Source organism: Poromitra crassiceps (genome assembly GCF_964638095.1).
Source record: "Poromitra crassiceps genome assembly, chromosome: 9".
NCBI classification, from domain to species: Eukaryota; Metazoa; Chordata; class Actinopteri; order Beryciformes; family Melamphaidae; genus Poromitra; species Poromitra crassiceps.
In genome coordinates this window covers 43,263,101-43,279,121 of record NC_139630.1, presented here as the reverse complement: position 1 = coordinate 43,279,121, position 16,021 = coordinate 43,263,101, and the positions used below count along the sequence as shown (strand labels likewise).

Below are 16,021 nucleotides of genomic sequence, written 5' to 3'. Positions count from 1 at the left end.
GACAGGACCTGCTCCCCAATTCTAAAGGCCATGCTGAGGGGGAAAGGGGGGTCCAGTGTGGAGGAGGGGAGCTGCCAAGGACAAGGTCCTCCTCCAGGGGGGTGTACTTTTCTCTTTGGGTGCAGGGTGAAGTCAGTCATTCTGTTAGGAAGGACCTCAAAAAGGGGGACTCTCTACAATAGGGTTTTGGTTCAAATAACTGATTCATGGCATGAAATGAGATCCAGTTTTTACTCTTTTTTTCTACACAGACTCTTGAGTTTGGTTGGTGGAGAGAGGCTTTGGGATGGCACATGGAAAATCTACAATGGGGAAATAGTGACAACGGACACCAACAGTCAAAACCGGGGCCCTGATGATTCCAGAGGTCCCCGACATCTAAAGCCATGCTAGATGGGGGGAAAGGTAGCAAGGAGCACAGAGGGAGTAAAGACTAAAGACTGTGGGAGTGGGGATCGCCCCAACGTGGGCGCTAAGGGCCGGCACCATGTGACAAGAGGACCAATCAGAGACATGGAATGGAGTCCGCTCTTCACAGCACACTGCCTCTTGTGGTGTGGGGTGGAATGAAGGGACAAAAAGGGGGCGATATCAGGGAGAGAGAGGAGTCTAAGACCGAATGAGGGGAGAGAGTCTGCAAGTGGAGTGAGGTCCAGTGATTATGAAAAGGGTGTGTGTGTGCGTGGGGGGGGGGGCAGGGGAGAGAGTTGAGGTTTTGGTTTGCAAGGTGGGCGGCGGCGCTCTACCCATCCCCCTCCATGCACATGGGCAGGTTGACGAAGGTGAAAACGTTGTACTCGATCATGATGGAGAAGCAGAGGAAGATGGCGTACAGTGTGATGGCGTAGATGCCCAGCTTCGGGTCCAGCCTCCACTTGTTCAGGTGGATCCCCAGCACCTACACACACACACCAAAACTTAAGGAACACTCCACAATTTTCAATGCAGATTTATTTTGCACATAATCTCATACATATCCGAAAACTCTAAACAGTTTTGCAGGAATTAATTTAGTTTGATAGTTATTTAGAGTTGATCTGGTTGCTCTGAATTATCTTGAGTAACCGGGTCATGACTTCTGGAAAGAGACATTGTTGTCGAGTTCTTCCAATGTATCTTTTTGGCTCTTTGAGCAGCACAAGCCGAGTGCCATCCAGTTCCATTGTATTGGAGGGCAGACATCTCTGCGGGCCGATATCTCCAAAACTCAGCAACTCACACCAAAACGATCTAGATAAATAGCACTACAATGACAATGCTGAGGAAGGCTTGTGCCGAAACGTCCATTGCTTGACTGCTGCTTTGAAGGTATTAAAAAACCAAAAGGATTTATTTTGAGTGGTGGTTTTTCTGTCTTTCTGTATATTGTTTGCGCCTTGCACCGTAGCTTTTGAAACTTTTTTTGAGAGTGCTCACTAGTCGTGACTAGTAGTCACTGACTTTTTGGATAAATAGCACTACAGCTAAGAGGAACATTTTTATTTTTTATTTTGGGGCGAACAGTCCCTTTAAAGCTCCTCTGATCTCCCTTTCAAACAGCAATGTATCATTAAAGGCCGGCTTTACCGTGGGGAATATGAATATATATTAATTCTTAAAAAATCTTAAATTTCGAATCCGTTGAAATTTTTGAAATTGCTTGTTCACAGCCAGAGAAAAAAAAAAAAGAAAAAAAACAAAAAAAAAAAAAAATGGGCCAGGTGACGCGTTTCGACGCGAAACGCGTCACCTGGCCCAATTTTTTTTTTTTCCCCACGGTAAAGCCGGCCTTTAACTCTGGACACAATTACTGTCCCAACGAGGTTTAGCTCTGAAGCAGTTGTTAGACCTACTTTTGCCTGATAAACCAGTCATTTGTAAAGTTGCTTGCCAAGCTTGTTTAAAAATGTGCTTGTGTCAAAAAGAGAGTGGTGGGAGGTTAATGATCCCACCGTGATTACCATTAGTGTAATTACAGTAATCATATTGAAAATGCACTGTACATTCCATGCACTTGACACACTAAACCTCATGTTAAAGTGCTAATCCCATCAGTTTCTCTGCTTTTTATTTTGGTATATCTCCATCTTTGGTGCTCAGTAAATATCATTGGCAGCTGCTCACCGTCAGAGCCACAGAGCCCAGCAGAAGCACCACCGAGTACAACAGCCCCCGACTGTTAATCATGACCTACAACACACAAGACAGAGTGAGGTCAGCAATGACTGTTAATCATGACCGACAACACACAAGACGGTCAGAGTTAATCATGACCTACAAGAGAGTGAGGTCAGCAATGGATGTGTTAATCATGACCTACAACACACAAGACAGACAGGAGTGAGGTCAGCAATTGATCTGTTAATCATGACCTACAACACACAAGAGAGAGTGAGGTCAGCAATGACTGTTAAACATGACCTACAACACACAAGACGGTAGGGCTGCACGATATGAGGAAAAGTTGCGATGTGCGATAACACTGTTCAATATTGCGATGACGATATGACCTGCGATAAATAAAAAAATGCTATAAAAAAAAGATTTATGGGTAGGGGTGCTCCGATCCGGCTAAGCCACGATCCGATCCCGATTCCTGGGGTCACGATCCGATTCCAGAATCGATTCTCAATTCCAACGATTCTCGATTCCACAATCTAGAATCGATTCTCAATTATGTAGTTTTATATTGCAATAACACACAAAGGTAAATCTAAGACAAAAAATGACAAATGTATTAATGCTGAACTTCAAATTCAACTTCTGAAGTATTACAGTGAGGGCCTAAATTCATTTTGCAATACGAGTGTGTTAATTTAAGCATACGTATCAGTAAGTGGCACGGGATTCTCAAAGCCTGTGTTGAGGGTCATACGAACAAAAATGCACTCTTGAAGCAAAAAAAAATCCAAAACCAACAAGTTAATTATTTACATTTTTACTTCAATGTAGAACAGTCATTTCTTACACATGAGATTACTTTTAGCCTTTTAGTCATAACGATTATTGAAAGATATTCCATATTCCAGACTGAAATGTTATAACAGAAGTGGAGTATTGGCCAGAATGACATGAACATTTGGACACTTATTCAGTCGGTATCTTGCATGTTGCGTTCATGTGCACTGTAAAAAAAAAAAAAAATTTTTTTTTTTTTTGCGATAACACGTGACTTTTGCGATGTGTTCATCGCGCATTTTCATATCGCGATGACGATGAAAATACGATAAATCGTGCAGCCCTACAAGACGGTGAGGTCAGCAATGACTGTTAATCATGACCTACAACACACAAGACAGTGAGGTCAGCAATGACTGTTAATCATGACCTACAACACACAAGACAGAGTGAGGTCAGCAATGGATCTGTTAATCATGACCTACAACACACAAGACAGTGAGGTCAGCAATGACTCTTAATCATGACCTACAACACACAAGACGGTGAGGTCAGCAATGACTGTTAATCATGACCTAAAACACACAAGACAGTGAGGTCAGCAATGACTGTTAATCATGACATACAACACACAAGACAGAGTGAGGTCAGCAATGGATCTGTTCATGACCTACAACACACAAGACGGTGAGGTCAGCAATGACTGTTAATCATGACCTACAACACACAAGACAGTGAGGTCAGCAATGGATCTGTTAATCATGACCTACAACACACAAGACAGTGAGGTCAGCAATGACTGTTAATCATGACCTACAACACACAAGACAGAGTGAGGTCAGCAATGGATCTGTTAATCATGACCTACAACACACAAGACAGTGAGGTCAGCAATGACTGTTAATCATGACCTACAACACACAAGACAGAGTGAGGTCAGCAATGGATCTGTTAATCATGACCTACAACACACAAGACAGTGAGGTCAGCAATGACTGTTAATCATGACCTACAACACACAAGACAGAGTGAGGTCAGCAATGACTGTTAATCATGACCTACAACACACGAGACAGAGTGAGGTTAGCAATGCCTGTTAATCATGACCTACAACACACAAGACAGAGTGAGGTCAGCAATGGATCTGTTAATCATGACCTACAACACACAAGACAGTGAGGTCAGCAATGACTGTTAATCATGACCTACAACACACAAGACAGAGTGAGGTCAGCAATGACTTAATCATGACCTACAACACACGAGACAGAGTGAGGTTAGCAATGACTGTTAATCATGACCTACAACACACAAGACAGAGTGAGGGTCAGCAATGACTGTTAATCATGACCTACAACACACAAGACAGTGAGGTCAGCAATGACTGTTAATCATGGCCTACAAGACAGTGAGGGTCAGCAATGACTGTTAATCATGACCTACAACACACAAGACAGTGAGGTCAGCAATGACTGTTAAACATGACCTACAACACACAAGACAGAGTGAGGTCAGCAATGACTGTTAAACATGACCTACAACACACGCCAGTGAGGTTAGCAATGACTGTTAAACATGACCTACAACACACAAGACAGTGAGGTCAGCAATGACTGTTAATCATGGCCTACAACACACAAGACAGTGAGGTCAGCAAATGATCTGTTAATCATGACCTACAACACAAGAGACAGAGTGAGGGTCAGCAATGACTCTTAATCATGACCTATAACACACAAGACAGTGAGGGTCAGCAATGACTGTTAATCATGACCTACAACACACAAGACTGTGAGGGTCAGCAATGAATGTTAATCATGACCTACAACACATAAGACAGAGTGAGGTCAGCAATGGGTCTGTGGCATTTTCAATCTCGTTACTCACCCGCAATGATAAGGCTTCACCGCTGATGATCATGTGACACACACAAACGTGTCCATAAAGGAATATCAAGGGCTAAGGTAACATAAATGTGTCAGTTACCTCAGAGCCCCAGCTGATACACATGGTCTGCAGAGCCCAGGGAAGCCCCAGGCCCACCAGAATGTCAAACACGTTGCTGCCAATAGTGTTGGACACCGCCATGTCGCCCAGTCCTGGAACACACACACACACGTTATCTGGTCCTGACGCTCCAAGCAGGGGTGGGATTTGAGCTTGTTTTTTCCCTCCGGGTTTAAAAAAAAGGACACGGCTCACTTTTAAGATTGGTGACTTTAGTTGGTTTTGGTTTTGTGTTCATGATCACATGTTGACAAAGGCTAACAATGCAATTTTGCATACAAATACATGTTTACCTCCATCTGTACATTTGTACAAAGTGACTCTAGCTCACAACACACATCTGGACACATTTCTCAACCCATGTTCTTGCATCTGTCCACCAACAAAACTATCAATGAAGTCAGTCTCAAAATATGTTAGATTTTTTGTAATAATCTGTTGTTTTCTTCAATACTCTGTCTTATTCTGATAGCCCAGGGCTTCTCAAACATTTTCACTTCAAGGAGCCCTAAACTGACACAAATTAGACCACAGACCCCCCATTTGATAAGATTTTGTCCCAGGGTCCCCATCTGATAAGACTTTTGCTCTTAGTTTTGTTACAGAAGGTGTATGAAACCCATGACCAAAATAGTCATACATTCTGTCATTGTGTTACTCATGGATGGAATTATAGTGGAAATCTGACTTTTTGCTGGGGACCCCCTGGAACACCCTCAAGGACTCCTGGGGTCCCTGGATCCCAATTTTAGAAGCACTGTGATAGCCTATCCTCTGTTGCTGTGGTAACCCAATTTCCCCACAGGGATCGATCATTCAAGTTTCATATAGCTAATCCTACAGAAAAACAAGCACCACCACCAAAGGAAAGGAAAGGAATACCTTGTCGAGCAACGATGAGACTGGCAATGCAGTCTGGAACACTGGTGCCGGCTGCCAGGAATGTGATGCCCATGATGACGTCGGGAATGCCCAGAGTATAGCCAATAATAGTTACCTGCGAGTATACGGAGAAACCATCAGAGCTTACACGGCTTCTGAATGTCACGTCAACCTCCAGAACATAACCGACAGGTTAATCTAGCCCCGATTATTGGAAAACATACAGTACATACTGTACCCCGCAGAACATCTCGTAAGACCGTTTACCAGTCGTTAGGGTCCACTTGTAAAAATCGACATGCACGTGATCCAGCAAGCAGACATTTCAATCAATGTCAACTGAAATGAATCACACAGTTGGCTGCTATCCCTATGGCCTATTATTATTTTGCAAAGGTTGATTGATTTTCAAAGTTCTTCTCCCACAGGAGGAGTAAAGGATACAAAACATGTCTATTTGACTTCAGTTCACATATGCAACCCCCACAAAGAAGCATTATTCATCAACTAGGTTGACAAATTCAATTAGTCATTCCCATCACGTCGCCCACCCACCCACACAGGACTGCAGGTTCCAGAGTACAATCAAATATTTGTATAGATTATTCAAACAAAAAGAAGAAGGGAGAGAAAAAAGGAAGAGAGAAAAAGGGGGAGGGGGAATGATCAGTACTGTAACGGGACATTGGTTCCACCCTCCTCTTTATCAAGGAGCTTCTGCAAAGTCATACAAATATAACACATATCTTAAAAGGGACAACTTCACTGAAAAACAATGCTGATTTTACTTTGCACATGATCTCACACATCTGAAAACTGTTAACAGTTTTACAGACATTAATTTAGTTTGACAGTTATTGAGAGTTGATTTGAGTGAAGTTGTGGACCAGTGATGTCAGTTGTGCACGAATGACATCACTGGTCCACAACGTCACCCAAATCAACTCTCAGTAACTGTCAAACTGAATGAATGCCTGCAAAACCGTTTTCGGATGTGTTGCTTCCATTTAAAAAAGGATTAAACGTCTCACAAGGAGTGTAGTGAGAGAGCTACAGTATGAGTGTAGTGAGAGAGCTACAGTATGAGTGTAGTGAGAGAGCTACAGTATGACGACATAGGCTTTTGGCAGGAGAGCATGGACTCCTGACGTTAAACCAGAGAGGACACAGATGGGGTCAGGGTCAAATTGGATTTCAAAGATCTCACTAAAAGCTTGAAATATACTTATCCAGAAGGTGGTGAGATTCAGACACAGCCAAGTCTGCTGGCTGGCCTCCACATCGAGGGCATGATGGATCAGAGTTGGGAGAAATCTTTGCCAACCTAGCATTAGTACAATGAGCTGTGTGCCACTTTCAGTTGTATCAAGCCATGTTTAGCAGACGTAGGCAATGTATGTAGCAAGTCTAAGACACAGTCCCATTGGCCATCTGTCAAAGCTACTCCAAGATCAGAGTCCCAGGCCATTTTTAAGTGGTGCAGCCGCTTCTTTTTTTATATATATATATTTTATTTTCAATTTTAACAATATATGAACAAAACACAAAACAAGTGTTGCTTTCAGGTACTATCCACCACTGGTATTTAGTTGGGCGACGAAGGAATAACAGGTGAACCGGTTAGAAAAGTTGACAGAGAAACACACCCACCATCCAGACCATGAAGTAGGAGAAGACAGCGATCCAGACGGTGGAGAGGAGGAAGGAGAGCATGAAGTACTTCTCCCAGCGAGGCTTGCCACAGTTGGGGATGGTGAAGAAGAGCAGCAGGAGCAGGGGCCAGGAGATCAGCCACTTCACCTTGCTGCCGATGCCCCCTGCAGGACGGACCCGGACACACACGCACGCACACACACAGCAGAAGTGTTCAGTCACATCAGCGGTGTGCCAAAGCTCGTACATCAGATACGGCTAAATTATATCAGTCTGACACTACTTCCTATTCTGAACAAAAATATAAATGCATCATTTGCTCCCATTTTTCATGAGTTTAACTAAAATATCTAAGACTTTCTATACACAACATCTCTGCCTGACTGCACGTGCCGTCACATCACATACTTGGAATATGAAACGGGGAGACGGTGATGTTCTCCTCCTCTTCCTCCTCCTCCTGCTCGCTGGGCTTGTCGTCCAGCACGTTTCCGTTCTCCATGTCCACCTTGCCATCGATCACTTGCGTCTCCACACCGTTGGAGGCTTGGACCAACTTCTGGCGCTTTCAGAAAAAATAAACTGAGTCAAAGAGCACTACGGAAAACACGCCACTGCCGGGTCGAGCTTGTTTATTGCAGATAAAAATGAAAAAGAAAGAAAATATATAAACTGTGCAAGTAAGATAAGGGACATTATAAAAACATCACCTCTAAAGCAGCAAAAAGACAAAACAACAACAAAGACAACTGAATTGGAGAACAGACTAATTCAGAGACCAATTGTGTTATTTTAGTTTTCTCAGTCTTTGTAAGCTGTTTAGCAATATTTCAAATTTGTCACTTATTTTAATAATGTCTCTTTATTTTATAGAGGGAATACAATATATACATTTTTACTTAGAATGCTCTGATGTTCTTGCAAAACCCAATAACACGTATTGGAGCAACAACTCCCGTCTGTACCTCTGTGATGATGAGGCGGCTGGCCATGCGGAGACGAGTCTTGGGGCCAAAATGGCTGGTGACCATGACGCGGAGGCCCGCCTCAGGGAAGCGGAACTTGGGTGGGCTGGCATGCATCATCTCATCCACCATCACCACCGACCCGCGGGTGTAGGGCTTGCTAGGCTTGACTGGGGGTGGGATGGTGGGCGGGGGGGATACACGTTACCACGGTGACGCCAGTATTTAGTGTGCACAGACAGCATGTCAGCAAACTGGATCTGCAGACCCACTTCTAGCTAATTCATTTGCTGTTTTATTCATCGCTTTAAAATGGGGGATACTTGGTGCTCTACCTGGCAGTGAAGCACTATGTCATTCGCTTTTGAAAAGTGAGTGTCAATTCAATTCTATTATTAATACATGATGTGAGGCATAACTCGTTTAAGCAAGACCAAAACAGTGTTTATGTTGTTGGTCACTTTATTTCTAGTTTTTGTCCGCCCCCCCCCCCCTTTTTGTTTGTATAAGGATGTATAGTGCTGTCATATGGTTGTAGTGTCTGTTGTGTGAAAAAAGGTAATAAAAAATGGCCAAAACAGTGTCAATTTGTGGTCTTTTTTGGCTTGCAAGTGCTTTGGTATTGAGAGTCTGATTATCTTAATTCTTAGTTAAAAAAAACACGCATATCTTTGACAGGACGACAGCGCCGGTGTTGAGCTCAATTCAATGCATTGCCACAAGGTTATCAATTAAACTGCCTAATTCCACTAACGTAGTTTCGGTAAGCCAGACTTATTTCCACCAGGGGCGTAGGTATAGACAGTGCAGGCAGTGCGGTTGCACTGGTCCCCTGGGGTAGAGGGGCCCCTGGAGAGAGCAGGCTCTCCATCAACGTATTGGGCAGAGAACGGGCCCTTGCAAATGACTCAAACTGCCACCCCAGAAATACGCCTGTGTTCAAATAAGAACACACATTAGCTTTAAAGTGGTGCCATTTGCAATATATGCCCTCAAAAGGCAAAACCATCTCTGCCATGGTTTTCTTTTTTGTAAAATAGTCAGTAGCAAAATGATATGCTTATTCCACATCAAATCAACATTCATCAACATTAAACATTCAGAAGCACAGTGAAAGAGACAGCTCCTCTGCTCTCAGGTGCTGCGACTGTCTGTTACCAAGTGTCAGAGCGCTGGCCATGGTTCTGATATGTTGCTCTATGACCTCTCTATTTTCCGCATTCAATAACCTAAGTAACTCACTCATTCAACTGTAAAATCAAACATGTTGTATAGCACATGTTGTAGAGCATATGCCTAGTGTGTGTGTGTGTGTACACGCGTTGCTTGCATGTCTGTACTTCGCAACTAGCGTGTAGGGACCCGTCAAAATTGCTTGCACTGGGGCCGCTCATGACTACCCTACGCCACTGATTTCCACACTTTATTTTAGCGCTGTGCCAGCACTGGAGAGAGCCAACATAATTTAGCTTGATGGCTCGTCAACTGCACGGAGGTCAGTTTTGCTGTTTGTTAGTTTGTTTTTTTTCCAACCGGCGAAACGTCCATTTTCAGCCCATTTTCATACACACAAAACATTGGCTTGAAACGGATCCACAACCAGAAAAAAAAGATTCAGGAACTTGAAGCCAGGTAGTTACATTTCCAAACTGCCTACTTAATGCTGCACTGTGCAGTCAGTGTGTGCAGAATGTGGATGGATGGATGGATAAACCAGCTGGAGATTGGATAAGTTTAATACAGTTAATTCAATCTACATTTCATTGGAATTTAGTCTATAGGACGAATCAGCGTGACGTCACTGCCACCCAAAAATAAGTAACCCCGCGGCAGTTAACTAGTATGAGTTGTGCCAAACAAACGTTAATATCTCAAAAAGTATACATCACATCGCTTATATTTTGACATTCTGAGTGAGAGCAGAATTAGCTCAAAAGTTTGACGTATAATATATGCACGTCATGTTAAAGTTGTGTGAACTGTCGCAGTTTTTAAATTGTAAACACGGTCAGCCGGCTAGAGTCAGACGCTCAAACGCAGGCTCCATAGGGTTCCATTGCCGTTGCCACCCAGTGACGCGGTTTGTTTACCAAAATGCTGCTCAGCTGATCCCTCGTATACATTGTGTTTGACTATGTGTGAAGCTCATTTAGCCGCTGATATGACAGTCCCATTACAGTCATTAGAATATATATATATTTTTTTTCTGTCTGTATCAAACAAAAAGAGCGCAGTAAAATGTACAGGTATTAAAATGGTTTTGATTAAGAATCGTGATCTCAATTCTAAGCAAGAAAATTTTGATTTTCATTTTATCCAGAATCGTGCAGCCCTAGTCAGTGGTCACACAGGGACGGTTTCTGATAGTATTTATGAGGCGACCAAGGAACTTGATTTGTAAATCTGTGAGGTGGAAGATGCCCTCGCATCAGACTGCCTGAAGGTATCTTAATCCAGAAGATGCCCTTGCATCAGACTGCCTGAAGGTATCTTAATCCAGAAGATGCCCTCGCAGCAGACTGGCTGAAGGGGTCTTAATCCAGGAGGCTGACATGCATGATACACATGGTCACTTCGTGTCATGTCACGACATCTTCAAACAGTTCACCGATCTCTCAAAACTTTGCAGTTGCTATATGTTTATGAATAGCTGTGAAAATGCTGTGTGGACTAAATCAAGTTCTTATTAGTTTAACTCAGCCTTAATTTAACTGATTATACATGTAAGAATGCGCATAAATTAACTTTGTAAACAGAGTCGGCACAAACATTTCCTCTTGTGAAATTCATGACCACTCTGAGTGAGCGGGTCTACGCAGCAGATAAGCAGGATGCATGCAGAAAGAGACAATAAGCAAGAGTAGGTTTAGTAAGGCTAAACAGACAGGCACATTCATATTAATGCAGTCACGTTACCGTCGCTCACTGAGAAGGGTTAAGTCTCACTCGGGAGAAGCTTCCGATAGGTCAAAAGGCAGGAAGAGGTAGTGGAGGGAACTGTGGCGTAAAGGGACATTTCCACCCAAAAATGACTTTAGGGATGTTATTCTGCAAAGGAGTTTTGACATCTCAACATCCGATGCAATCCTATGGCATCAGACAGCATCACCAAAAGAAGACTAAAGAAAACCTCGTACAGCATTTTCCTGTACTCTTATCAAACAAGAACTCATTTCATTGCCGGCTGCCTAATGTATGCTGGCATAGGTTCCACTTGTCTCATCCTGGAAAAGGATTAAGCAGATCGAGAAAATGAACGAACAATATTCAACTTAAAAAATTAGGAAAGAAAGCAGCTCCTGGAAAATGACTGGCCAATAAAACGCAATTCATTGATGTCATCGCACTGAAATTTCCTTGATCGTTGAAGCTAAAAAAAAAAGAAAGAAAAAAGAAAAAGCCTTAGAAATTGCAGTAAAGTGTGCACTTCTGCAGAATAATTTGAAAGTTATTTTCAGTGGAATTCCCTTTAATACGTTTAACAGAATCAAGTCAGTTCAGCGGAAAGAGGAAGGGTTAAAGCCACAGACTTTGTCCAGCCCGCTAACGGGAAGGAGCTACCAGTCAATCATCCAAGCCAGCAACCCCAGTCTCATTTCTACACAGAGGGTGGTCTACACCCAGCACAGAGGGTGGTCTACACCCAGCCTGTCTGGTTAACCTTACCTGATGGGAGCAAAGGCGATGACGGGTCGTCATCCCAAACATAGTCATAACTAGTATTACCGTCCTCCATCTCACTGCTGGCCGCCGCGTTACCGTTGGCCACGTTCTTGTTGGGCTTCCCGGTGAAGAACTTCTGCATGCTGGAGTTGAATCTAGGAGATAAGAGGGAACATAACCCCTAAACCCTGGGATGCTCAAAAATTAAGCTAACTTAACTTAAGAGTTTAGCACAGGTCCCCTGGGACCAAATGGGGAAAATGATGGAGCCCGGTGACTGATTTACTGTAGAAGTTCATGTTTGCAGGTGAAGTAGTGTTGACCAGCTTGAGATGCATGGCTTAGAAGTATATATTTTACTCATTAATGCAATTAACCTTTTTGCTTAACCGGCTTTCATAAATTGAGATTAAATTGGCCTATAAACCTGCTCAATACTTTACACTAAATGGAGTGATTGAAAATTAACTATGGCGACAAGGCTATCGTAGCTTTACTGTACTTCTCTCGCTAGCTCTTCTAGTCAACCATGGCAGCCAGGTGACAGAGAAGAGGCTTTGGTCCTTAATGCAAAACGTGCTGCCTCAGCGACTTGCCGTAGCTCAGTGAGTTTATAAAGAGGATATAAGCCCACACTGGAATGTCGATTTGTCCATTCTATCCAGTCAAATCAATTCTGTGACTGCTGCTGCCTGTGAACACTATAGCTGCATAGATAACACTTGCACCGCCAAGCAAAGCTGTACCAAGTGGTTCTGCACCTTCAGCGACCAACAGTAAGATTTAGAAACCTCTTGGATTCTCACTGCACTACATTCAGTGCTACCACTTTACTAGCATCGTCTGAAAAACATATCATGACTTCAGGCTAATAGCACTAGCAGTCTTTTATTTGACATCTCATGCTCTTGCATTTCTTTCCTGTGCTCTGGACTTTTGGAATACTTTTTTGGAATATTTGGAGAACTTGCGACTCCTTGAGGGAGTAAATTATCAGAGTGGGAGCCATGCAAGGTCACCCCCGCAGTACTGATGGGGAGTAAAAATGTCAACAGGTATTTTTGGGAGAGGGAGACCTATGACAGTACAGCCTACAGTAAAGGAGATGTATGACAGTACAGCCTACAGTAAGGGAGACGTATGACAGTACAGTCTACAGTAAGGGAGACCTATGACAGTACAGCCTACAGTAAGGGAGATGTATGACAGTACAGCCTACAGTAAGGGAGATGTATGACAGTACAGCCTACAGTAAGGGAGATGTATGACAGTACAGTCTACAGTAAGGGAGACCTATGACAGTACAGCCTACAGTAAGGGAGATGTATGACAGTACAGTCTACAGTAAGGGAGACCTATGACAGTACAGCCTACAGTAAGGGAGATGTATGACAGTACAGTCTACAGTAAGGGAGATGTATGACAGTACAGCCTACAGTAAGAGAGATGTATGACAGTACAGCCTACAGTAAGGGAGATGTATGACAGTACAGCCTACAGTAAGAGAGATGTATGACAGTACAGCCTACAGTAAGAGAGATGTATGACAGTACAGCCTACAGTAAGAGAGATGTATGACAGTACAGCCTACAGTAAGGGAGATGTATGACAGTACAGCCTACAGTAAGGGAGATGTATGACAGTACAGCCTACAGTAAGAGAGATGTATGACAGTACAGCCTACAGTAAGAGAGATGTATGACAGTACAGCCTACAGAGTAAGCACTTCTTCTCTCCGATCAGACAGGAGAGGAGAGATCCAGCTAAGCCTATGCTCTTAGCCACTGCGGAGGGAGATAGATTAAACTCTTGTGGCAGACAGGGAGAGAGCAGGCTGCTAAGGAGTGTGACACAGATTACCAGCTGGGCGACCCCACTGAACCACAACACACACAGCAGCGCTTTCCACTTTAGCTAGAAAAGACACTGCGCTGGCATATTGGATGGAGTCTGTGTTTTTATGCCAGCTTTGATGCCACGTGCCCATGCAAATTAATAAGTTGCTGTGATGTGTGGGTTGGTTTTTTTGCATTTCTTGCCTTTATTTGATAGAGATGGGAGAGATGAGAAAGAGAGAGATGGGAGATGAGAGGGAGAGACAGATATGAGAGATGGGAGAGAGAGAGAGGGAGAGATGAGAGAAAGAGAGAGATGAGAGAGAGGCTCAGACGTGCTGCAGTGCAACGTTTCCTATGTCTGCTGGGGGGTGTCATATGGCGCCGGTGTGTTTTGCACTTAATTCGTTAAGAGAAGCGAGTTTGTCTGAGCAGGGGAACTGGACAAGAACGTTTTACCTCCATCTACAACTCAACTTCAAGTGCCTTTGATCAAGGCACTTACACCAGTGAACTGCTCAGCCCTTGACTGGTTCTACTAGGCAGCTCCCTCCCTCCCCATGCCAACCCAACACCCAGGCTGATGTTGCGAGTAAGGATAAGTTCCCCATCGACCTCCCGGGTCCATCCACAGCTAAGAAAACCAAACAGAGTGTTAGGGATGCGCAGAACTCACTTCATGATGAGGATGTATCCAATGTACATGACCACCAGCACCAGACTCTCCCACCTGAGACAGAGGGAGACACAGGCAGGGTCAGACTGCTGTGGCATCAGGTACCGCTCCCACACATTCCCTGACCAGGATATGCCAGCAGCTATGTTGTAGTGAAAAGCTTCTCTCGATGTCCCAACTGCTGCTTTTTGCCTGCTATACCGTCACCTGGGACTTATAATATGAGAAAAAGCTATTCCTTCAAATTGTCATTAGATCTACTGGCAACCGAGCATGACATTTAAAAAAATATTTAGAAATTCCCACAGCACTTTCAAAAACTTTTTGGCTAAACATAATTTTTGATACTTTTCATGGAATTTTCAAAACCAGGTTTCCACGAATGGCGGTTCTCATCCCTGCACCAATTTTTCACAAATGCCTCTTTAACATTGAATGAATGAATGAATGAATGTGTGATACGTTCCAAGAGGTGACGTGGATGACTCACTTACCACACTATCTTCTCGTCATAGATGAACTGCAAGACAAAAAGGAAAACATTAAAACATTGTAAATGTGGAAAGTATCTGCTGGTGTTCATTGACAAAATGCATGTAATTAATGTATGACCTGTCTGACTTACTGCAATCAGAGCCACCACAGAGAGGGTGTAGTAGAAGGAGTCCCTGAACACCGACCACCAGGTCAGCATCACCACCTGAGACAGGGAGACACAAGCTCTTATTATCTTACCCACATAACGTTTTGTTGGCAGTTGTGTTGAAGAGCAGTCTTGGCAATTTGAGGCACCTATAGGCTGTTTTAGCTGCAGTGTGCAGGCTAATAGGCTCATTGGCTAACCTAAGCTAGCAGGGTGAGTGAGTTGGCGAGCAGGACTTTTTGTGTGAAATGTGTCTTCGGTGTTTGCTCCATGCTGGCTCGTCGTCCTCCATGGTCAGGCCAGGAGCCCGGGGAGAAGTAAGCAAGTATGTGGCCGCGTGGCTGCCGTCACACCGTGTCCTAACATCAAGCGAACGTCCGGCTATTGCGTTGCACGCTCTCTGTCCACACGGGGTCCGTTGTCCGGTTGTGACATTTCGCCATTCTAGAGTTCTAATTTTGCACCAACAGAATGCTGATACCTGTATTGCAATGGTTAAAAAGCCTATGCAGTGGATTGTACATGACGCGGTGCCCGTCCCTGAGCAACGACTTGCAGTGTGCTTGAGGGGAAACCAGTTGCTGTTCGCTACAGCTGTGGAGAGAATAGATCATAGTTTGTCTGTGAAGCGCCACCATAGTCTGTTTGGAAGGCGATAACTTGATTTGTACCGAAATATCTACCGGTATATTCCTAGTCTAAAAATTCAAGATTCAAGATACATTTTTATAGAGTAATCAGATTACACTCGAGGAATTTGACTTAATCCAAGCAGAAGTTGGAGCAAAAGAGAAAACAATCTCAAATTACAAATTCTAAA

The 16,021-nt window shown here is 43.6% G+C and overlaps 1 protein-coding gene across 1 annotated transcript in view; it reads right to left on the bottom strand.

The window, feature by feature from the left end:
• Positions 1-742: 742 nt before the first annotated feature.
• slc24a4b (solute carrier family 24 member 4b) overlaps positions 743-16,021 on the bottom strand; it is a gene marked incomplete at both ends in the record, with an annotated part of 46,005 nt that continues 30,726 nt past the window's right edge. The window contains 11 exons of the mRNA XM_083642992.1: positions 743-898; positions 2,104-2,169; positions 4,864-4,976; positions 5,767-5,881; positions 7,417-7,583; positions 7,828-7,984; positions 8,385-8,554; positions 12,111-12,202; positions 14,559-14,612; positions 15,053-15,078; positions 15,184-15,258. Coding sequence (XP_083499118.1) covers positions 743-898; positions 2,104-2,169; positions 4,864-4,976; positions 5,767-5,881; positions 7,417-7,583; positions 7,828-7,984; positions 8,385-8,554; positions 12,111-12,202; positions 14,559-14,612; positions 15,053-15,078; positions 15,184-15,258 — 1,191 coding nt within the window. The remainder of the gene's footprint in view (positions 899-2,103; positions 2,170-4,863; positions 4,977-5,766; positions 5,882-7,416; positions 7,584-7,827; positions 7,985-8,384; positions 8,555-12,110; positions 12,203-14,558; positions 14,613-15,052; positions 15,079-15,183; positions 15,259-16,021) is intronic.